We start from the raw sequence: 24,556 nt of genomic DNA, 5'->3' as shown, positions 1-24,556 counted from the left end.
TTGAGGCGAAAGGGAGAAGGGTGTTGTAATGATAAGCATGGCATGAAAGCAGGTGTGAAGGTTGAAATCGGAGAAGACTACAGGAAGATAAACCTCAGTAGTCCAGCTGCTGTAAACAAAATCAGCACCACCACCACCAGCAGTGCAGTGTAAAGTTCTCAACTGAGATGTGCGTGGCGTTATCTCGAACCCCTGTGTGCGTGGTCTTGGTAGTCCAATTTCTGGAGGCAGAATGAAATCCCTGGACTGGCTCTTACGTTCTTTTAATCTCTTAAACTGAATGGAGTAACCCAGTAACTGAATCATTTGGGTTTTGGGGGTGTTGTTTCTTTGCCTTACGGCACTGTAAGTGTGGTTTATATCAAGGACTGAGACCTTCTGTGGTGTGATACAGGTTAGTTGTGGCCATAAGATGTCATTTGTCCTCTGTTTCTTTTGGTCTTATATGAAAATGGGTATAAGGCTCAGGAAGTTTGTTGTGTTTTAGAAAGCACTGAGAGCCGCAGATGGGGGAAATATAATTTAGAAAAAGTACTTCTTTTCCAGGTGTCAGCTGCTCAGATGATGACGAAAAGCCCCGCAAAAGACGGCGAACGAATTCATCTAGTTCTTCCCCTGTTCTCCTGAAAGAAGTCCCAAAGGCAGTGACTCCTGTCACTAAAACTATCACAGTGCCTGTAAGTGGCAGCCCCAAGATGAGTAATATAATGCAGAGCATTGCCAACTCCTTACCACCACACATGTCGCCTGTGAAAATAACCTTCACTAAGCCCTCAACACAGACAACAAACACGACAACACAGAAGGTATGTGGGGGAAGCTGCCAAATGTTACTTTATTCTGGTTTTATCAATGAATAAGATGCGATGTTTGACTCTTCCTTTCTATGAACTGTCTAGCTGTTTTTTAAGGATTGCACTGGGGATAAGGTAACCCCTCTTTAAAACGAACAAAGAGAAAACCAAACTCTTGTATGAATTTAGTTCACCTGTGTGTGAAAGGACCTGGATTGACAGCCGTGGAGACTGAAGCCCTCTTTTTATCCACAGAACAGGTACAGCACAGGCAGCGGGAGTGCAAGCTTCCCCCAGACTGCCCCACCAATGTGCCTCAACCCTGACCTGAAGGGACCACTTCTAGGGATGAGAGGGGATTCAGTCTCCATGCCCATTCAATTCTTGGCCTCTCTGGTGAGACTGCCAACAAGGTTGCCAGTTAGTACCATTTGTGGTGTTGGGTTTTGTGATATGGACACTAGTCCACTGAGAACTGGATCACATAGGCCACTGAACAGCCTTCAGATGGTAACAACTATTGGTCAAAGGTAATCTTTCTTATTTCTATTTTCCTTATTTATAATTATTCTTTGCAGTGCTGGAATTCCAGGAGAGGTGGCACGGGCTTTCCCTTGCCAAGCCTGTTGTCTAGAGACTAGATTTTTTTTGGGTCTATAAAGCTTATTCTTGGAGCTGATCAAAGGCTGGGGGGCTTTATTTTTCTTTCAGTACTAGTGTGCCATTTCTCATAATACATTAACAGTGCTACAGTGATCGAAATCAGCTGCGTTATTTCAGCCGGGTGTGCCCAGCTTTCAGCAGAATGCAGTGTGTGGAAAAGGCTTTCCAGGTTGAAATTTGGTATTGGACTCATTTTTAGGTGCCTAATCTATGGCATGACTATTTTCCCATGCTTTAGGAAGCATTTCAGGTGTGTCTACTCTTTTGTTCTTAAGATTTTAAAAAAAGATTAATGGCTCAGACCAAGTTCATTCTTGGTACGGTTATTAATTAAGGCAGACTTGGGAGGGGGCGGTGCTCTGTGGAATTAATTTGGCCTTGATACCGACAGACTGATGGCAGGCTGGCCACTAACAAGCATTTTTTCCAACTGTGAGGGTTCGACTATTGAGCTCAAACCTTCACACGGTTTTGTTCTATTAGTCGTCTTAATTGTTTTATGACTCTGTTTGGATTAGCAGAGTTCCCATGTCCCGAGTTTTTTTAGAAACTTTAAAAGCAAGGAAGATTAGCTGAAGTAACGTGCAATAAAGAACTTGCTTTCTGGCCTTTTCCCACTTCAGAGCTCTTTGATGTTTTCATTTGACTCACTGTTCTATAACAGTGTCCTTAATCAAATTTCATCTCTGAATACACGTATAGAAATTTGTGAGTGAGCATAAACCATCAAATAAAATGTCCTGCGTTCAATGCAGCAAATCCACAGCTGGGATAGAGCTTAACCTACCCATCTTCTGGCTCTTGTTAGGCTCGTCCTTTGTGCAGGAAGAAATTTCTTGCCTTAAACGTCTGTAGTGCTGTATTCAGTGTTACATATTGTGGTCGTTAAAGACAGAGTGTGTGAAATCTCCAAAAGGAAGAGAATGGACTGTTGATAGGGTCTTTTCTGCAGTTGTGCCTCTGCTTGTTATGACATTTGTTATGGGCGTTATTGCTTGTTATGGGCGTTTTAGGGTTTGCTTTATATAGTATTATTTGACACACTTCTTCATCTGCAACGATAGGAAAATCATCGCGTGTGTCATTAGGGAGGTATAATCGCGTTTGTGTCTGAACTTGTCACACTGCCCTCTTTTGTTGGATTTAGATATGCCAAAATACGTAACTGGATCATTTTGGTGGGAGAAATCCCTTTTAGTAGTTTTTAAATGAAATGTCAGGCTTGTTAGACTGAAATTGGAAATGCACTGTTTTAAACAAGTGCTGTTGGATAGGAGTGAGATTGTTGGATATGAATGAAATTCTTCATTTCTGCATGCCAGCTTTCTGAATTGTTTTGACATTTTAGTAGGTTGGAGGAAGATTTGTCGTAACAACTAATAATGTCACAGCTCCAATCTCTGGATTCTCTTATAATTAAGTCCTCTGTCTAGGACACAGAAGGAATCTAGCTAGTGAAGCTTCTGGCAGTCAGTGGCTTTATTTCTGCAGGGACTAGGTTTTGCCGTCTCTCAAAATAGAGCTGACGGGACTAACATCAAGGTATGTTAGGAGTTAGTTTTTTACCTTAATTAAAATCAACAACAGCAAAAATGCAACTTTTTTTTTCTTTTAATGAATCAGGCAGTCTTCTGCTGTAGATGCTGTGATGCAGTTTTGGTACCCACGATGAGGTTACTTTGATAATTTCAACATATATGAGAAAATAGTATCTCAAAAGTATAATTGTTGTGGTTTGAGCTTTAATACTTCTAATTTTTTACCCCAAAATTCTGTTTTCTGGGTATACTTCATACATGAAGATCACTGAACTTTGTTCTGCTGTGTTACTTTTGAAAGAAGAAACCGAATAAAGAGACCCAAACCTGCTTACTCACAGGACAGCAGTCATTGTTGAACTATAATGCTTTACAAGCTTTTTTCCTTGCATGATTAAATAGTGTTATTAAGTGATAAACCTGGACTGATGGTTTTACCTCTGTATCTGAACGAAGAACAAGGGTGTTCAGGAGTTGTGATTATGCCCAGATTCATCCTGCATATCTATGCGTGCTTGGTTGAGACGCTGGGCTTGCCCTGTTGCACTATGGATTATGTAGGAAGTTTAGTGTGAATAATCCCCCTTTTTTAACTGTAAGTTGTCCTTTGTATTCCTAAATTAGTTATCCTAGGTGGAATAGAGCTGGCCCTAAAATTCAAACACCTGGGAAGTATTTCTAGTGTTAACTGACTACTTAAGAAACAGGATAAAACTCCAGAGGCATGTTGTAGCATCTCCCCACCTGCAAGCCTTGTACAAGAACCAAGCTGTGTTGTGTTCATCTCGTCTGTGTGGTCGTAGCCTAAGAGCAATTTCAGAAGGGTGACCTGATTAAATAAAGGTTAGGCAGAAGTCAAAAATGAGTGACGTAGAGAAAATGTTCTCCCCAGGGAATGCACTAAAGCGGTAGAGCAGTAGATGTGGAAACCTTGTCCTGCAGGCAACAGTCAGGTGTGGTCAACCTGCTGTAGCTCACGGAGGTAGAAAGGTTTTGGTTTTCCTCAGAGCGAGATATCAAAGGTTTAGCTAAGTAGCAGGGACCATAAAACTAAGCACTCAGAGGGAAGGAGAGTCAGAGGCAGTCATGGTGGTGAAATTTGCTGCTTCTATTCCATCCATGTGGTTATCTTTTTTTTTTAATTGAAAAAAAAACCAAAACCCAAACCAAAATAATTCTAAACTCACTCTCTAACTGCTTGATCTGTCACTTAAGTCTGTTTCTAGTGCCATTATCATATTTCTTTATCAGGCAAGTTTTCAGTAGTCCTTGGCTACTAGTGTAAGACTTCTGCTTTGAGTTGACCCAGGTTTTCTTTACTCCTCCTGTACCTTTTTTTCTATCTGCTTTTGTTACACCAAATCATTAATAAGTTTTACTTTCCAAAGGTTTAATAAATGAATTTTTTGTGGGGACAATTGCGTTATTAAAACAGTTTCTCAATGTTCTTGCATGGTAAACTGAAAATATGTTGTATTTCTGTGCTGTGTGTTTGTAAGTACAAGGAGATGCAGATGAGCAGAATAAAAGGAATCTCTACATAAACAGTCCTCATATTCAGTACTTAAGAAATGCTTAGTTTTCTAGGTCAGTTGCATAAGAACAGACCTCTTCCAATGTTATAATGAATTCTGTGTTTTTCTGTGTCAGATCAGATTCATGGCGTTGTAATTGTAACTCGCTCTAGGGGTAATGTTTATTGTCTTTAGACAAATGGTTTTCAGACAGATAAAGAATTTCTTGTTACTGAGAGCACTAATTAAAGCAGAAACTGTTTTAAACCAGGTTTTTCACTGATGAAATACTGATTGTTTATAGCCTTGTGGATCAAAACTATTTCCCATTACTGACTCAGCAACTGCTTGTTAATTGTTAAAGAGAAAAAAAAAATCATCTATTCTCTCATTGCCGTTTCTTGATGTATATGCAAGGTTTGGGAACGGCACTTAAAACTTGCTTGAAATTCCTTCAGTTCCATTTTAAAATGGGCTTCAGGCTTCCTGGCCCAGTTTAACAAAGCCAAGCAGTTCATTCCTCTCTGTTTGCCTTCAGACATGAGATGATTCTACTTTAATTAGTAATTGTTTTCCAAAAAAAACCCCAAACAAACAAAACCCTTCTGATTTTAAGGAAATGTGTCACCACTTCTTCAAACTAATTGAAATTTTTTGTTGCCAACAAATGTGAATATGACACTCTTAATAAACACGTGTCCCTAAAACTAAATACTTATAGACAGGTATGTTACTGAAATTTTATGCTTTTAAATAAAAGCGAAGAACAAATGAATTTCTTGTTGTTGTTTTTTCTTCTTTCAGGTGATAATAGTAACCACCTCTCCAAGCTCAACTTTTGTACCCAACATCCTTTCAAAGTCCCACAATTATGCAGCAGTTACGAAACTTGTCCCAACATCAGTCATTGCCTCAACTACTCAAAAGCAGCCAGTGGTTATAACTGCTTCGCAGTCCTCTCTGGTCAGTAGCAGCAGCAGCAGTAGCTGCTCCACACCCTCCTGTACTGCAAACACTATTGCCGTGACTGCTGTGGTATCATCAACACCGTCAGTGGTTATGTCAACAGTAGCACAAGGTATGGCTAGAACTTCATGTTTATTAAAGCTCTTTCACTTATGAATTGCACTTTGTGTTGAGAATAGCATAGGGGAGGGCGCTGTATGTTTACATATGATGAGTAAAGCACAGGAGATATCACAGAATCCCAGACTGGTGGGGGCTGGAAGGGCCCTCTGGAGCTCACCCCGTCCCACCCCCTGCTGGAGCAGGCACCCCCAGAGCAGGGGCACAGGGCCGCGTCCAGGCGGGGGGTGAATGTTTCCAGGGAAGGGACCCCACAGCCTCTCTGGGCAGCCTGTGCCCCTGCTCTGGCACCCGCACAGCAAAGGGGTTTGTCCTCATGTTCAGGTGGAACTTCCCGTGTTCCAGCTTGTGCCCGTGGCCCCTTGGCCTGGCGTTGGGCACCGCTGAAAAGAAATATGAAAGAAGTCTACTGGTGAAGCTAATCCAAGATACTCCACGGTTGTTCTTGTTGAACTCTTCCCCTCTTTACTTTGACAATTAATGTGCAGATCCTCTTTTTAAAGAGAATGTGGTGAGATGATGCGGCATAGCTTTTTTTATTTTGAAAAGATTTTACTTGCAGCGTTAAAACGCTGTAGCCTCAAAACGACTGGCTTTGAGAACTGTCAGATGCATGCAAAATGGATGTTTCCAATATTTGAAGGTGGTTGCTTCTCTTAAAACCCGATTTACAAAAACACACAAAGTTAACAGCAAATCAATACAACTTATGCTTGACGTGCCTAGTCTTTAGAATATTTCCTGTGGTAACTAATCTTGATGGCAATTCTGAAATGTCTGAAAGAGAAGTGTTTACACGTTTTTAGCTGTGTATTTTATCAGCACGTCAGTTTTCAAGTCCTTAAAAATTAAGATCTGATTGGGCCTGGATTAAGATCCCAAGGTTTCTGATTTCTAATTCCCACTATGTACGCTAGCTTGACTGATTCAGCTCCGCAGCCACCAGCTAACATTTGGAAGGGACTCAGTGAGCAGCACTTGAAAAACACTGTGCCTGACAATGACAAGTATCCAGTGGCAGTATTTTGTAATCCATATTTTCCATAATTGTTCCATTCCACAAAAAGTTGGGCAACCAAATCAAGGCTGAGGAGGTATTTTGCCTTCCATATTGCTTCTACTAATCAGGTCCTGAAGATGTTAATCTAGAGAGCACAGGGGCTTCCAGCAGAACTTCATATTGTTTGAACTGTGCGTTTTTATGTGGGTTTGATCATGGAAGAGGCTATAATTCTAAATTATATTAGACGGAATATCTGTAACAGGTTTTTTTTCCAAGGCTAGTGGTGTCATTACAGAAGATGCTGGTGAAACATTTTGTGACATAAACTGATAATCACTCCAAATGTGAAGAAAGTTAAATTCATGTATGAAAACAGCTGACCAAGGAAATGGAGAAACCATCTTAGATGATGCAGTGAGAAAAGGGTTGCTTATTTAGGTTGCCAGAATTGTAGTTTATGATGATTTCTATCATTATCGCTGCCATCTGTAAATGTAGAGAAATAAGAGAGGAGATTTTCTTTCTGTTTTCCACTACAGCTGGCACTTGGTTAAAAACTGCCGTCATAAGACATGGACTTTGCTTGTCTTTCTTGGTGCTTATGGATGTGCAGTTTAGAATTATTGATGAAGCCAAATTTTCTTGGTAATATTGTGACAACTATGTAAGGGAATGACAGAAATAAGTATTAAGATTTGTTTGGGAACTTTGCCTTTCTATCTTGCTGCAAACTTGTTTTAGTCACATTATTACTTGTAAGATCACCTAACCTATCAGCAGAAAAAATGTGTGTTCCACAGTTTTCTATATTACATACCATTACTTGATTGATTCTCTAAAAACAACATTGCTCTCACTAACAGGTACTCCCTTCTAATATTAATGGTTTTGATATTTGTCATCCTCATATCCTAACTTTTTGTAGTCATGATTTTCACTATAAATATTTTGCTTTCTTGAAGCTTAAAAATCAGGCTTTGAAAATATTTGTGAATTAGTCGTACTACAAGAGGTGCAGGAAGTGGACTGGAATTGTGGTCTTTCCATTAGCTGCTGTTCTGCTGCCCGCTGAAAATCTGTATAAAACTCCCTTGCGCTTCTGTTACATGGGAGCTTTTTTTTTACTCATGTATATCTATGCATCTTGCAGTAGTAAAAGCAGTTTAAATGCAAAAGTATAAGAAATTGTAATATTTTTCTTCCGTGTTGCACTGTTCAATCTTAAACCATTTACTCTTTCACAGGTGTGTCTACATCGGCAATTAAAGTTGCCTCTACCAGACTACCTTCCCCAAAAGGTTTGGTTGGGAATCCAACTCAGATCTTAGCACAGTTTCCCAAACAGCATCAGCAGTCCCCCAAACAGCAACTGCACCAAATACAACAGGCCCAGCAGCAGCAGCAGCAACAGCAGCAGCAGCAACAGCAGCAGCAGCAGCAGCAGCTGGTGCAGTCTTCGGTAGCTCAGCAGCAGCCACAGCAATCTCAGTTGCCACCTGGCATCAAGCCCACCATTCAGATCAAACAGGAATCAGGTAGTTGGAGTTAATCTTGGGTCATATTGCTGATTGCTGAGGTCTAACCACAGCTCAAGAAAGTAGAGCAGAATTGTGTCCCAAAATGTGCGTGGGGAGCTATCATTAAGGCATAATTACTTGAGTACAGGATTTGGCATTAAACCTGGATGTAAGTAGATAGTCAAGGATGTCTTAAGGTTTTCAGCTAACAGTAATTGAAGAATTTGGTTCTTTCACTCTTGTTTGGTTCAGGTATACAGGCCATGCTTTAGGAATAAATGTTTTATCTTTAGAGACTGAAAGGTATGTAAATATCTTCAAAAGTAACATGATTTGCAACCTGGAAGACACCAGTTTTCTGAAGATCCAAGAGCTGTTCAACCGTATCAGCTGGAAAAAGAAGTTAATCCATGTTTTAATTCTTTTCTTGAGTCCAGAAATCAAAACCTACTTTTGAGGTACTTGTCAAAGCAAATACAATTAGATCTGAGACTTGAAGTTGGATTGGATTTTTTTTTTGTGACGTTGATTCATTCAGTTGACTTTGGGCAAGTTGTGTAATCTTTCTGCGTTGGCTTTACTCTGCTGTAGAGTACAGTTTTATCTCCATATGGTGTAGTAAGAAGTAATGATAGCAAAGTCATCTAATTCTAAAGGAAGAAGTGCTATAAAAGTGCAAAGTATTTTTAAGTCCATATTTTATACAAATCACGTCAGTAAAATTATTATATTCATACAATTTAGATCAAAGAATTAAAATAGACCATAGAATGAAAAATTAAACAGCCCTACTCCTGTCCTTTAACTTCCTTTTGGATTATGGGACTATTGCCTAAGAAAAAATATCCAGTAATGAAGACAGATAAGAGGCGTCCATCCTCCAGTTACTGAACAATATTGGAATGATAAGAGCTTCACTCCTTGCCTTCTGTCATGGGTTTAGGCTCAATGTTCTTTTTAGTTAAAGTTTCTTTGAAAATACCATCTGCTACTTATTCTTCCTGGAAGATAATGAATCAATTTTCATAGAGACGTTGCTTTTTATCCAGTTCTGTGTCTGGATGATGCAAAGGCTTTGATTTCTCTTTCCTAACTTCACTATTTAAGTTTGGAGCTTACTCCATAACGCTTTTATAGTCAATGTAGAAAGGAGAAAACATGGAGGAGGATGTTTCACATCCCAAGTGGACAAAATTGTTCACCTAGAATTATTTGTGTACGTATGTAAGTGCCTACATTTAGATGGGATTAACGCAGGCTGGGTGTTTCATGGCGTTTGACCAACAAAATGCAATACATTTACCTCGTCATGGAACAGAAAGTACAATGCAAGTGTCGTGGATATACTTTTGAACAGATGACGTGAATCTCTGTGTTTGCAACTAGCAGTGAAGCTCGCAGTGGTCCCATTCGGCTGCACAAATCGAGGCAGGGAGCGGAATCCTTCCTGTACTATGGTGTCCTCATCCTTTGTTCTTGCTGATCCTACTCGGAGCTTGTGTCAGCCCTGTTCCTTCATGGCTTCAAGATAACCAATAAGTCATGAGGAGAGCAGTTTACTTAAAGCAGCCTCCCCTAGCCAGTGTCACAGTTGCTTCCTTACACCCACCAATGCTCGTTGTGCAGAAAGCTTTTTTTTTTTAAATTCAGAGGGATGAAATTCTATTAGGCTAATTAAGACACATCAGATTTTACAGGCTAAATTAATGAACTATTTCACTTTTAGGTGGTTCGTTGTACATGAACCAATTCAGTATTGGTTGTAACCTGTTGGTTCCTGGGAAATGTTCTATTTCTTTATTTTTATTTTTTTTTTTGGAATCATGGACCAGAAAAGGTTAAAAATCACTGCAACGAATCAGTGATGGAATGGAATCAGTGGGAGTAGCTCGGAATTGAAACAGGCACATGAAAGGCAAAGATCATGACTGTCTTTTTATTTGCAAAACAAAACAAAAAAAGCAAAAAAACCCCAAAAAATTATTTTCAGGATCAAGAATTCATGGGCTCAGAATAGAAGCCTTGTGAGGCTACTTGCCCACTAGGGCTTGGTCTGAGAAAGCATTTCAGAAAGTAACTTTTCGTGCCTGCATTTTAACAGTGACCTTTCTCCTTTCCTAGGTGTTAAAATAATCACTCAACAGGTGCAGCCCAGTAAAATCCTTCCCAAACCAGTTACAGCGACCTTGCCCAGCAGTAGCAATTCACCCATTATGGTGGTTAGCAGTAATGGGACTATCATGACAACTAAACTGGTCACTACTCCCACTGGTAAGTTGTGGCTCTGAGAAGGGAAGGGAGGGTAAACCCAGGCATATAGGTGATCAGACATGGTTTATTAGGGTAAAAAAAGGCACTTGTGAACAGTGAGCACCACGGCACAGTCACAATCCTGCTGATATTTATTCCAGATTAGGATTTTTGCACTGAGTGCTCTTTTATTCCTCTTGCGATCTCTTTGAATCTGTACACAGAAGTAAGATCTTTCCTTCCCCACTGGGTTTATTTTAAAGGAAGTTTTCCTGCAACTTATACTGATACTTTGCACTTCTGTAGCACCTTATATTAGATGATTTACGTTAGTTTATTTACACTAATTTAACTTTTTAGGTACCTCAAGCAGATAGGTCAGCATCATTCCTGTTTTACATGTATGGACTTTGAAAGACAGGTGACTTGCTCATAGTCCTGCAGTGAATTTATTTTAAAAGCCAGTAAATTGAATTTTAAACTCCCAGTGTTTTGTTCTGGGGATCTAATTGTATTTGTGTTTTCTTATTGATGAAAGATCAGAAATAATGTAGGCCGTTCAGTTTGTAAACTTGTGTGAGGAAAACTGGAAAGGCAGCTTTAGCCTAGCTTTCAGAAAACTCTTAACTGCCTGAATTTTTAGCGTGGGTTGGGAATATTAGCATAAAGTAATAGTTAATATTGTTTTTCTAACTTTTGAAGTGCTTCACAAAAACATTAAGTACATGAAAAGACTAGCAGTTTTGCAGGTCATTTAATTGGTAAAACCTCTATTGTGCTCTCTTGGATTTGAACAGGGCTTTCTTATAGCAAGCTCTTTTGCTCTGTCACCTTTAGCTACGGAGGTCTGTAGTGCGCTGTCTGCAGCAGTGCAGGCAGAATGGGATTACAATGTTCCTGTAGCTGTTGACTCATTTTATTATTTTGGGCAAGTTTCTTCTGTGGATTCAGTTCTGTTTCCACTCTGAGAAAGGAGTAGTTCTGAAAAAACAGCATTTATACCGTGTCAGGAGGTTTATTTTGTATGGCTAAATGCTAAATCATTGTAATGATTTATCATTTATCAAATGCATTATCATTGTAATTTTATTTTGTAATTTATTTTTCTCCTCTTATTTTCTTATATATTTTTATCTATATTTTAATTTTTCTCTATATTTTTCTGATATTTAGACCAGTAATCGGGGGTGTTCTTTATAAGCAATTTGTCATGTAGGAGAAGTGAGAGTATAGGTCTCTCTCAGGAGAGGAAGGGATCAGTTCTGGTAGTGTCATCAGATGCTGAAGTCCTGAGCTTCTAAAGGAGCAAGCGGCAAACATTTAGGCAGGATCTAAACACCTATTGAGAATTAAAATCTTAGCCCCTAAAATATGGCAGTCATGGAACGTTTGGTAAAATACTTCAGAAGGCTCTTAAATTAATTTGAAGTTGGTATATACTTGAATATTGCTCTGTGGGCTGAAAAAGCCCTAAGAGGCTTGTAAAGACTGGTAATAAATTGCAGTGGGGGGGGTCTCTTTGAATAAAATCTAATACTTTTTTTTTCCTAAACTAACTTATTTTTCCACAAATACTAGTAGAGGATCATGTTCTAACAGTGAACTTTCTTGTTCTCCCTTCAAAACAGGAACCCAAGCCACATATACGCGGCCAACGGTCAGCCCGTCTATAGGGGCTCGGATGGCTGGAACTCCAGGGGCTGCTACGTACGTGAAGACTACAAGTGGTAGCATCATTACTGTAGTACCGAAATCACTGGCTACGCTGGGAGGGAAGATCATCAGCAGTAATATTGTTTCTGGTAGGCATATGAGTAGTTTGATATTAAGACTTATTTCAAAAGTAACTTTAGACTTGCTCTAATTTTTCAGGGCTCTTCTGCGGGTTACAGGCTCAAATAATTATTAGGACCTTTATTGGAGAAGTTAGTTCAGAAGAAAAATAGCTGAGGATGAAGAAGAAAATAATGGGTAGAAGTTACAGAGGTAAAGTGTTCTCAAGGATTGCAGTAGTTCTTGTGTTTAGGAAGGAAACATCGAACGTGAGGGAAGCCTGGGAGGAAAAGAGAAATGTCGGGGCGGAGAACTACTATATTGTCCGGTGTTAGAGGGCGGAAAGATCTGAAGACGATTACCCTCAATTTAAAGCATTTTATAATCTGGAAGCTTCCCTTTCCTATCCCGCTGCACGTCCAAAGAACCAGAATAAAAATGAGCTGTGTATGTTAAATTCAGCTGCGCAGTCTCCGCCGCCTCTTGTTCTTCTTCTAGCAGTGTCAGCCTGTCTTTGCCGTACCCCGTGTTCTAAGTTTTTCTTCCCAGCCTCATGCAGACCCTGCTGCTGATCTTTGTTAGCCTGCTGACCAGCCGTGATCCTCTGCCCGTATAGCCTCCAAACATAGGCTCTCTTTAGGCGCAGGACCGAGCACACTCACACCAGTCACAGTTTCTTAGTATCTATTTTGGACTTTAACAGGGCTAATGCAGAGAGCATCTGCGTTTCCCAGCTGGGTGAACGTGTACAGCAAGAGCTTCTGGGTCAGCCCATCCTGTGTAGTAATACCTTTAAATTACTCAGCGGTGGCGTTGTTGGTGTTTATTAGCAGAGACCTGACATAGCACCAGCCAGTTCCTGTCGCTGGAAGGTGCTGCACAAGTTACCCAGTAAATCCACTCTGGGGTGTACTCTGGTAGAGGCACCTCAGGTTTTCAGGTCCTGATTTCTAGAGAACGATATCTAGGGCCGATAGAGTAGCTTCTTTGGGAGCAAGTAACTTTTTTAGCCTGTTGTGGGTACGGTGAGTTGTTAAGAAGGTTTCTACATCTACTTGTGAGTTTTTACACAAATGCTAGTGGTATTCTGAGCGCCAGCTAAGGCAGGGAAACCCTTTGCTGGTCCTGATAAGGATAACGATTGCCCTGAAACAACAGGAGTTTGAAAGGATGCCTGCTTTTTTGGTGGTTGTTTCATGGTGGGTTTTTTGGGGGGTTGGGGTTGGGTTTTTTTTGTTCTTTAGATGCCTCTGAAGTCACTAGAATGAAGTAAATCTTGCCTCAGCATGTCTTCCCTTTCCCAGAATTAGTGGAATTATTAATCTGAAACATGTAGTGAAGTATCCAGAGGCATGACTGATGGGTAGAAGGTAGAGAGGGGAATCCTTGGGTTGGCAGCTCTGCTGTGACCGAGTGGTGCTTTCTTCAAGGAGAAAGTGGAAGGTGTTGATAAAAAGCTATCTGAGTAGACACTGAAATGGCAGTCTGATAACAGCGATGACTTACATGTCGGTGTATGTACTCTTGTAGACTGTGGAGGGCTGACCAGAATTACCTGTCACTGCAGTAAATAAAAACCTGATACGGGGAATGGAACTAATACTGGGAGAGGAACAGAAATAGCCAACACAGCCCTTCAAAACAAGAAAAAAAAAAACCAAGCCACACTTCTAAACTCCACTTTTAAGAACTGATTGTAAAACAGTAGCATGTTTTAATTTCTTCCTTCTTTTAATCTACTGCTTTTCACTTGTATTACAACAGTTCAATGCCAGAAAGAGCTGGTATTTCTCTTGACTGGAGATACATTCTTGGTAGGTAGATTCTTCTACAGAGGTTATCTGTAGAAGAATATTTGTGCAAATAGGACCTCGACTTGAGTAGTGGTGTTCTCATCCCCCCTTAATTCTAGCCTTCGAAAAGTGAGACGTGTTAGCCTGAGAAAGCTGTATTAGCCTGCTCCATAATTAGTGAGAAGGGCTGACTGTCCTAATATAGAATAAATTACTCTGTCCTGGGCATGCCTGTTTTTACTGTAGGTGAAAGATTTCTAGAGTGGGCATCTAACCACTATATGTTGAGTTGGGTGACGGAAATTCCCATTCCAGGTGCTGCCCTTTTTTTTCCCTGTTGTGCTATCAGATTTAAATACCACGATTCCTGTATAGCTCACCAGCTTCTACAGTGGAAGAAAATGGACATGTAATAAACGGCACATTATTTATTTTCCCACAAAAACTTAGGAACTACAACCAAAATCACTACAATTCCAATGACATCCAAACCCAATGTGATTGTCGTGCAAAAGACTACTGGAAAAGGAACTACAATCCAAGGGCTTCCAGGAAAAAATGTTGTCACAACGCTGTTGAATGCGGGGGTAAGTAAGAGTTTCAAGTCTCGGTAGCCGAGTGACAGGCTGTGCGGTGGCTGCTGCATTCGTTCTGCTGAAGTCCCTGTTAAAAGCAAACTGTGCATGAGCTCCTTAACAGACACAGCATGCCTTAATGTCGGGGATGTCTGAAAAGCAAGTATGTTTTGCAGGGTATGAAAGGTGCTTAAACCAAGCTGGGAATGTTATCAAAATTAAAGGGAAAAAAACTTTTGCGCTTGACTTTTTTTCATGGTTAATGATTTTTTTTTAATCCTGAAGGGATTAAGTAGAAGGTTACTAGAGCCTTACCCTGTTTGTGCCCTAGTGAGAACCACTGTGTCATAAACTTGCATCTCCAACCGTTTATCTTTTGGATGTGAAGGGCAGAAATAAACTGTCCCTTCGCAGGAAGGGTGCCACCTTCAGTGCGCGTAACACAACACCCCGTACCTCAGTACTCTATAGCGCTGAATTAGTTTTTGGATAACATGATGTGTACTAAGAACAAGTTTACAGCTTCAGCTGGGTTTACCTGTAAGTGCTAGTAAATAAAAATTATGAACATGCTTTATGTTCCTAGAGAGAGCTGTGAGATTTAATGCATTAATCGTGTAATCTTCAAAAGTCTACTTTTAAAGAAGGAAGAGTGGTTTTTAAAGCCTTTTAGGAATTTTTTTTTTTAAGACAAGTGGAAATCTCGTAGTGTTATGCAGTAGGAACGACACAAATGTGATGGTATTTCTGAAACAAGTATGGTTCTTGGGATTTCCAGCTACTTGATGGGAATTGGAAGGAATACTGGGAGAGCTGGCAACTAACGCTGTTCCTCAGCTGGTTTGATACTGTGCAGAGCTAAAAAAAGTATGCTCAATGCCTCTGCTCTTCTTGGGCTTTCAGGAGTCTACTCATGTCGGCACTACTCCAAAGTAAAATGTTCCCTGTGAAACACCTGTGAATCAGCATTTTTTTTTAAGTGAACTTTTAGTTTTAAAAAAGTCCATACGTCATTAATGTCTTGGTCATGAGGATGATACAAAGATCTATATTTAAATAAAATTTCTGTTTAGAATCTCAGTGCGAGTTTTGTAGACGTCTCGCCAAAGTTAGTGTTAATGGAAATAAGAGGTTTTAAAAAACATTTGTGAAGGATTTGTGGAAAGTTCCAACTTTGAAGCAACTTCAAAAAACTTGTCAGTGTCTTTTAGTTGCTCCTATTTGTTCACCCATTCAGAGCTGTTCAAAAGGTAAAGTAACGGAAGAGGGGATTTTGGTAGCTTTTCCATTCAAGCCATAGGGGTTTTTGCTCTTGGTTTTTTGAATGTTTTTTGTATCAAATAAGTGGTTGCAGCAGCAGGTTGATTTCATGGTACACATACTCACCTATAACTGTATTTTTTTTTTGAGAGAAGTGGGTGTCTCTGAAGAATTTCACTAAGTTAACCTGTAAACTTTGACTTCTCTACAGGGGGAGAAAACTATTCAGGCAGTGCCAGCAGGAGCAAAACCTGCTATCATCACTGCCACACGACCCATCACAAAAATGATTGTTACACAGCCAAAAGGAATAGGGTCTACGGTCCAGCCAGCCACCAAAATCATCCCAACTAAAATTGTTTATGGTCAGCAAGGGAAAACACAGGTACAGTGAGGACCCATTTCTTCTTGAAATGTACCCCTTAATTTTAATGGGAAGTAAATAATTTTGCACTGTGTTGCCGCATTTGTTGCAGGATTGATATATGTCTATGGGTATGAGACTTAGGGGTGTAATGAGGTGGCCTTGGTTCTGATTTCTTGAGCATGCTGTTTGCATTTGTTAGCTGTTTCTGGAGGCCTAGAGCAAGCCAAAAGGATTTACTAAGCCTTTTTGCATAGCTGAAACTACCTGGTCACGGCTCTAAGTGCCTGTTTAAGTCTTAGAGCTAATAGCTAGATCATGAGAAATAAAGATGTAGAGCCTGGACATAGGTTATCCATCAAATCTGAGGTTTTATTGAAGTTATTTTCTGGTTAATATATGTTCAGGGTGTCCCTGCAACCTTGTGTAGTTGGTGGGGCTATATATAGGCAATCCGGCTTGTTTCTGGACGCCTTCAGTTTCAGCTTTTTCTCTGGTTGCACTTAGTATTTAAAAGACCTAAACTTCTATCAGATACAATATTTTGCGTGTCTTGACTGTTTAAGACTGTATTTATTATGGGCTGCAGAAGAGAGGTGCTTGTCCTTATCAGTGCAGTGCCTGTTCCAGCTCACTTACGTAGCTTTCTGCTGTCACACCATAGTTGTATCCAGCCCTGAAAAATGACTGTTTAGTGTTTCATTGCGTTAAGTATTCCAAATGACTGAGTGAGAAGCACATTCTTGTGCATTGCCATTTACTTGGGCTTTGTGGTTGAATAATCGGAGCTGCTGAATTTACAGGTAGAATTTCTCAGTAAATTACGAATATTATGTAGGTCTTGTACATTCATCTATCTGAGGGGCACCCTGTACTCTGATTGCTCAGATCTCTTTTTCTGAGTGCTCTTACTATACACAAAATTTGTCTTCCTAATTAGGTTCTCATAAAACCAAAGCCAGTGACATTTCAAGCAACAGTTGTGAGCGAACAGACTAGGCAGTTGGTGACTGAAACGTTACAGCAGGCATCAAGGGTAGCAGAGACAGGAAACTCTTCTCTGCCAGAAGTGAAAGAAGAACCACAAACCTACACCGATAGCAGCTCTTCTTCTACAGAGTCCTCCCAGAGCTCCCAAGGTGTGTATTAGCGTCGCGTAAAATACGAATGGGCTGTCTCCCAAGCGTGCTAGCTACCTTCATGTAACTCAGTGTGCTTCCTTTTAGCACAGGTTTTCTCCCACTCTATTAGCGGTGAGTGATGGATTTATTTCTCTTCTATGAGGTATTTACTATGTGCTTCCATCTCCACATTTCACATAGGAAATATTGGTTTCTTGCTGGGCTCTGACCTGCTGTTCCAGTGCTTGAGGCTTGTGACCAGTTCCCTCTTTTTGGGGAGCCTGTCACAGACAGGCATTGTAGCAGCTTGGATTATTTTTTTTGGCAGCCCATCCTCTGCCACCCTCTTTCCTGAGTGTATTAAAGCATCTCTCCACTACATGACTAAAAGCTGTCGTGTTACCACGTGTGTGTCGTGTGAATTTTGGTCCTTTTATAGGCACGTACGGGTGCCTGAGGACATACCCCAGACGTGCGATCCTGATGGGAATGCTGCCACGGTGTCAGGCTGTGGTGGGGATGCAGCTCGCTGTGTGGTAGAGGACAATAAATAATAGGGCATAAATAACACCCAGTCTTTGGTCAGGAGTGACCATAGGGTGTATCACTACATCAAATAAAAGCAAGTGTGTCTCAGTGAAAGATGGGTCAGGCATATATGTGTCTTTCAGTCACCTTTTTGATATAATTCTGTTACTGTTGGTCTATACTGTCATTTTAAGTAAATTTTAAAAAGTTTTGAAGATTCAACAGACTCGGGAAAATTTAGGAGCTGTTAATTCAGAATGATGAGTACACAGTGATCACCTCAACTGCTAAAACTTTCTGAATAAGAGTTCAATCCAAGGCAAATTCAACATATAAAGAAACCTGCTGAACTTTGGTTGTTCAAACCAAAGCTTTTAGAAACAGCTGAGATACAGGATCTTTTTTTTTTTTTGCCAGAAACTGTTCGTAACATCAGCAGTGTTTTACTTCAAGTCAATTGTAATAAAAACGAAAGTGTTGCAGGATGAGAATGTGCACCCTTGGCAGTGTTGAAAACACTAATGGATAATGAGTCTGATTTTGAACTATAGCCCTGCTCTAAAGCAAGAAGTTGGACAAGAGACCTCCAACCCAAAACGGTTCTATGATGACTTGATGTGCCTTTGTTCTTTTGCAGATTCTCAGCCTGTAGTCCATGTGATTGCTTCAAGAAGTCAAGACTGGTCAGAACATGAAATTGCGGTGGACACGAGCCCTACGATAATTTACCAGGATGTATCCAGTGAATCTCAGTCCGCTACTTCCACGATAAAGGCTTTGCTGGAACTTCAGCAGACAACAGGTGTGAAAACACATGCGGTTGTTTAGGATAACGTCGAAGCTCATTACTTGCTTAAGCAGCAGTTTGTAATAAGTTTTGGAATCGAAAAGCACCTATCTTGAATCAGCTTGATTCCTTTCTTCTTATCCTGTAACAGTTTGAATCTATTTTGTAACGTTCATCTACTTAATTAAACTTTTGTGTTTATATTGGAGGTTTATTTTATTATGGAGGTTTATATATTGGAGGTTTATTTTGTTTTTCTTTTCTTCTAAAGCAGTGAAGGAAAAGTTAGAATCAAAGCCAAGGCAGCCCACCATTGACTTGAGCCAAATGGCTGTCCCAATCCAGATGACCCAAGAAAAGAGGCATTCTCCAGAAAGTCCTTCAATTGCTGTAGTAGAGTCGGAATTAGTGGCTGAATACATCACAACTGGTAAGTGACTACAGTAGTGTGATGGTGGGTTTGTAGTTGAAGTCTGGGGACTTCAGTTTGGAGTTCTCTTGCAATGGGTTTTATTTTTGTTTCACTGTAATTGGCTGTAGAGGAAACGGGTCTTTTCTTCCACTGTTGAGACCCCGTGCAGGGGACAGAGATTGCATGTGCTTTTCTGGGGCATAGCGGAGAATGTTTCTAACTGAAACGAAGGGTTGTTGCTTCAAGGCATCCTAGTTGGAGAGATTTTCTGTTCCCTGAACTGCTGGAGAGGACAGGCTGTTCCCTTTGTCTTTAAGGAAAGTGTCTAATAAGGAAAAAAGTCAAAAATGAAGTTACAGGAACTGTATCCTAATTTTTGTAGGTAGCCAGTGGAGACATTGAGTTAGTTTAACCCCTGTTTGCAAAACGTTACTTGCTTACCAGCACTAAGTGGGATTTCAAGCCAGGTGTGCGTTCAGCATGCTAATATCGACCCAGTTCCGTCATTTACTAGAAGGCTTTGAACTGATAAGTTTGCACTTCCAAAATGAATGAGTTATTCAAATTGAAATTACGTTTGGGATTCAGCTTCTAACTGCTTAAACTCTTGACTCCTCATATCTGGCTGCCCATTTTGTGAAAGTCTGTGACTCCCTTGTCTCTCTGCTGCTCCCTGCTACCCCAGAACACTAGGTGTGAGCTGCTTCCCGTACATACATCACAGGATCAAATTACCTGGTTTTCCATTTTAATTTCTTAAGTCCACATTATTGGTCTCCCTACTTTATTTGCAAAATGAAAGCAGAAGCGTGTCGAAAATCCACATTGGAAAAGAGGAATAAAATTTGATTGTATTAAATTGTATAAGTACGTATCTGTAACTCCAGTGTTCTCAGTGTTAAATGCCTAATCGGATATTTTCATTTTCTCCTTTTCCTGCTCCTGCACCACCTCCCCCTCGCTTCCATCCCTTGTATGACCTAACTTTAAGTTGTATGGAGTTGGAGCTGGGAGGGGATGTTATAGTTATTCTTTTAAATAACGCTTACTGTATCTGGCTTCAGTTTCGAATGTTTGAGTCACGCTCCCTTGGATCTCCTAAAACAAACCCAAAGGCACAATAAATAGTGATAAAGTGATCTCCAATTAACAGTCAGTTATCCTCACTGACGCAGATACTGTGTGTTGTGCTTCTGTTAAAGGTTCCAGTTTTCGCTGGGTCTTGCTGTAAAAGCTGATGTAAAATAGGACCCTTTGCAGGGAGGATGGGAAACCACAGACGGGATCTTTGTAGATTTCAGTCCTTTTCTGCAGCTTAGAAACTGTACAAAGTCCAAAAGTTGAAAATTTCCTTGAGCAATGATTCCTGCTTGCAATACTGGGATTTTTATAATCCTTGAGTTGATAGACAGGGATCTACCAGAGAAGTGCAGGCTGCTTGACTAGCAGCAGCTTCTGCTACAGCACAGAACTAGTTATTTTGCTCTTAGATTTTTGTCCCTTCCCCCGGTTTCTGTGAACGCTGCCAGGGCATGCAGGTAGCTGAGTTGCAAATTTTGTTTCAGTTTGTGCTTCTCAGGATTCATCAGGAATCCATGTAGCTGTATTTTCTGTTAAAAATTCAGTAGTAAGGTAATAAAAAGTCTAGAATCTGTTGTGAAATCTCCTGCATGCGCCTAGACCAAGGGATTAGGCACACCTTAATCTGCGTGGGAGCTGGGATTCAGCATGTGCTTCCTCGTGAGATGAAGGGAGCGGTTCACACGTCTCAGTGTCACCGTTTTTTGTCTGTCTGCAGACTCAGGAAGACAACACTGTATTGGTTCACATTCGGAAGAGTATCTACACAACCATATAGGTTAGAAGCTTTATTTTTAAATGAAGTTTTCAATTGTGCAGGAACTGTTGGGAGATATCCACGACGGATCTGGCATAGCATGCAGGCCGGTATTGATACGATCCAACTCCTTTCTTGGAGTGAAAAGTAAAATTATCATGTTAATTACAAATACGACCTTTCTCTTAACTTCTGGGAAGGTCACTGGAAACTTTAACTTTGAGTTATGTTACAACTGAATTTAAACTCTGCTTGTTCTCCTTCAGTTATTTATTAATTTGTAACTAAAAGGTTATTTAAAGCAAATATTTTACATATTAGTATGGACAGGCATAAAGTAATTTGGATTCATGTCTTATCAGCGACTGCAGTACAGAATGGTTTGTGGGTTTTTTTTTCTCAGAAGATTGTTTCTCTTTCAATCCACTATGTAATTACAGAGCCATCGCCATAGCTCCGTAACTCATGCTGGATCTGTTCTAAAAAGTGACATAGACCCATGACAAGGTCTCAAATTTTTGGTCTGTGATTTCTGATCGACCTCACCTGCTTTCATAATACCCAAACGTTTTCTAATTGCTAATCTTTCAAATTTAGCCCGTGCTCTGGAGAGTGTTTCTTAACAGTTTATCAGTGGTAGAAATTCAGTGAGCAAGGCTTGCTGTTCTTGATTGCAGTCAGTTGTGCAGGCGCTTTTAACAGCGTAAAAAAACCCACAGAATAACTCGTGCTTTACAGTGTTATGCTGGCGGTATATAAAGAACCCAGCTGAAAATCGAGTATAAATACTGCTTGCAAAGTTGGTGTGTTGGGAGAGGGAGGCCAGAGGAGGTTTGGACCACGCGTTATTACTTAGGAAGCAGAGACAAAAGCAAAACCCCTGAGTTGCTACTTTAAGAGGCTTCTCAGAATAGAGCTACACTTTGAAGCTAGCATGCAGTAAAAGATGTTTTCCATACTCAGATCTTTATTTCACTCGTATATGCTTTCAGTTGAAGCTTAAATGCAAAGCAAACAGTTGAAGTTACTGCAGATAGTTCTGGAGAAGTGCCACTGACCTCTTTACTTTCAGTCAGCCATCGGTCCCAGCCCCACCAGCAGTCATCTCAGCCCCAGAGGACTCTGCTGCAGCATGTGGCTCAGTCGCAGACAGCAACGCAGACTTCTGTTGTGGTGAAATCTATCCCCGCATCCTCCACAGGCGCAATTACCCATATCATGCAGCAGGTTGTACCCTTTCTTTTCCCAACAGTCTATAAACAGCAGTAGGTTCTATGAATTATATAGGACTAGGGCTTGTTCTGAACGAGTATGTCCTGTTGCTGCCACCGAAAACACTAAGTGTAAGGGCAAATTAATAACTTAATATTGCCTGTTTGATGATGAGGGTGGTGGGGTAAAAGGGAAGCAGTTAACGAGATTACTTGAGACTGTGAAGTGAGAAGTATTAACAGCCACTGTGGAAAAGATCGGGCTGCCTAGATGAGTTCTTGCTGTCTGTATGTCATCTCTTAACAGCAACAAGCTGCTTTTTTTCTGTATGCTGTATTGAAGGGCCTAGGCTCTCTGGATTATGTTGGTGTTAGTGTAGGGGGAAGAGGGATGAGGCAGTATCTGGTCAGCACACAGAGCACAGTGTCTTTTTCATTTGAGGGCTTTAGCCTGTGAATAGGCAAACTTCTCTGCATCAGAAAGTAAGATCGTATTTAGAGCAGTACCGTGAGGATCCCCAGCACTTCAAACAAAGCGTAGTTTGTGGCGAAATCTTGCTGAAGACTCTCCAATGCCTTTGTTTAAGATTTGCTCGACTCTGCAGTGCTTTAACTTCTAGGATCTTCAGCTGTGGACCAGGACAGTACTGTCGCAGGGTTATAAACCCACTTCAGAGTGTGTTTTCACGGGCTGCTTCATCTTGCTAAGGCCATTTATTAATATGTTTATACCATGGTATATAAAGCATAGTAAGGTAGATCTCTTGCTCCCTCAAAACCCTCAAAAAATTGAACAATATTTGTGCAAAGCCAGGAAAAATGGCAATAAAATCTTGAGGAAGGAAGGAGGAGAGAGGATCTCTGCTGTAGTAGGGTAGACTGTAGGTATACGGGGAGCTGCAGGAAAAAATCGTGGCGATGACCCGGTTCTCGAGAGGCAGAATGAGAATTTATTGTGCAGAGAGACTGTGGCTTTAACGAGGAGCTGCTGGTTCAACCACCTGCTAATCCCTGCTGCTTCCTATCCAGCTGCCATGCAACCTTAGGGGCTTTGAACCTTAGCCTGACACGTGCGAGAGCTGCATAATCTCCGTTGAGGGTTAGTCGTGCAGTTGATGGCATCACATAGAGACGTGCCATGTTTTAACATGATAAAAATAGCTGTTGATTGCTTACGTATTGTGGAATCTCCACGTAAGGGTATCTTTTTATATATGAATTGGGAGTCTGCAATGGTAAAGTAAGTTAAAGAGGTTCAGTTGAAACATTAAAAATTATTTTTAGATTGTGTATTCTCATTTGTTTCTCTTTCCTAACTTGCTCTAACTTCTTTTTATTAAGGCCTTAAGCAGTCACACTGCATTTACCAAACACAGTGAACAACTTGGAACTGAGGAAGGAGAAGTGGAAGAGATGGACACGTTAGATCCTCAGACTGGCCTGTTTTACAGATCGGCCCTGACACAATCGCAGGCACAAAAACAGCAAAAACTGAGTCAGCCACAGCTGGAACAGACTCAACTGCAAGTGAAAACTCTGCAGTGTTTCCAGACTAAGCAGAAGCAGACAATCCACCTGCAGGCCGACCAAATCCAGCACAAACTCCCACAAATGCCCCAGCTTTCTATAAGGCATCAAAAGCTAACCCCCTTGCAGCAAGAGCAAGCACAGACCAAACCAGATGCACAGCACCCCCCACACCACATGATGGCCAAAGAAAGGCAACTCCCTACCTTAGTGGCACAGCCACAGCAAACTGTAGTACAGGTGCTTGCAGTAAAAACCACGCAGCAGCTGCCCAAACTGCAACAGGCACCAACGGCACAAAAAATCTACGTGCAACCCCAACCCCCCCAGAGTCAAATGCAGCTACCTGCCTCTTCAGAGAAACAGCCAGCAAGCCAGGTAACGGAATATTGATAGCATGCAAAATACACGTCGCTGTTCAAGGAAAAAAAAAAAAAATCAAAACACCAACCCTGTCGCTGTAGCAGTGTTTTGTCCTGGCAAGAGAGAACTCCTCATTCCGCTGGTATTAATTACCCCATCAGAAGGTTGACACTAGGAAAGAGAAGCACATGTTATAGGGGAAAAAATCCATAGAGCTCACAAACGTGTTTTGTTGGACAGTGTTTATGAATTTCTGCCACCACTGGTGCATGGAATTTGTCCCTAATTATTTGCTTTTAATTTTTAGATATGACACGTTATTAATTTCCGTTCCCGTAGCACTTTTTATTTCTGTGGAAATAAAGATGAATACACTGCAGTCTCCTAAGGCTCTCCATTGTACGTCTTCCTTTGTAGTTTACATCTTCCTGAAGTTATGTGGCTTTCATGTACAGGGGTAATTTGATTTTCCTTGGGAGGGGAAAATGTAAAGACTGAGGAATGTGGGGGGGGGAAAAAAAAACAACTTATTTTAACTAACTCTGGAAAAGTACAAATTTTTTTTGGTTTTGGCCCTTTCAGGAGCACATGTGAAAACAAGAGGGTTAACAAACATCTCATGGGGATGTAAATCCCAAAG

General features: G+C 40.8%; 1 protein-coding gene across 1 annotated transcript in view; it reads left to right on the top strand.

Annotated features, from left to right (window-relative positions):
- The window catches only part of EMSY (EMSY transcriptional repressor, BRCA2 interacting), a 40,863-nt gene that overhangs the window by 12,338 nt on the left and 3,969 nt on the right, over positions 1–24,556 (top strand). Inside the window, 12 exon segments of the mRNA XM_064441529.1 lie at positions 547–806; positions 5,314–5,587; positions 7,843–8,133; positions 10,237–10,386; positions 11,994–12,167; positions 14,382–14,518; positions 15,978–16,151; positions 17,071–17,269; positions 18,417–18,581; positions 18,841–18,996; positions 21,888–22,042; positions 23,368–23,931. Coding sequence (XP_064297599.1) covers positions 547–806; positions 5,314–5,587; positions 7,843–8,133; positions 10,237–10,386; positions 11,994–12,167; positions 14,382–14,518; positions 15,978–16,151; positions 17,071–17,269; positions 18,417–18,581; positions 18,841–18,996; positions 21,888–22,042; positions 23,368–23,931 — 2,699 coding nt within the window.

Source organism: Phalacrocorax carbo, chromosome 1 (genome assembly GCF_963921805.1).
Source record: "Phalacrocorax carbo chromosome 1, bPhaCar2.1, whole genome shotgun sequence".
In the NCBI taxonomy this organism is placed as follows: Eukaryota; Metazoa; Chordata; class Aves; order Suliformes; family Phalacrocoracidae; genus Phalacrocorax; species Phalacrocorax carbo.
The sequence above is the reverse complement of the archived record's forward strand: the minus strand, read 5'-3'. Positions and strand labels throughout refer to the sequence as shown.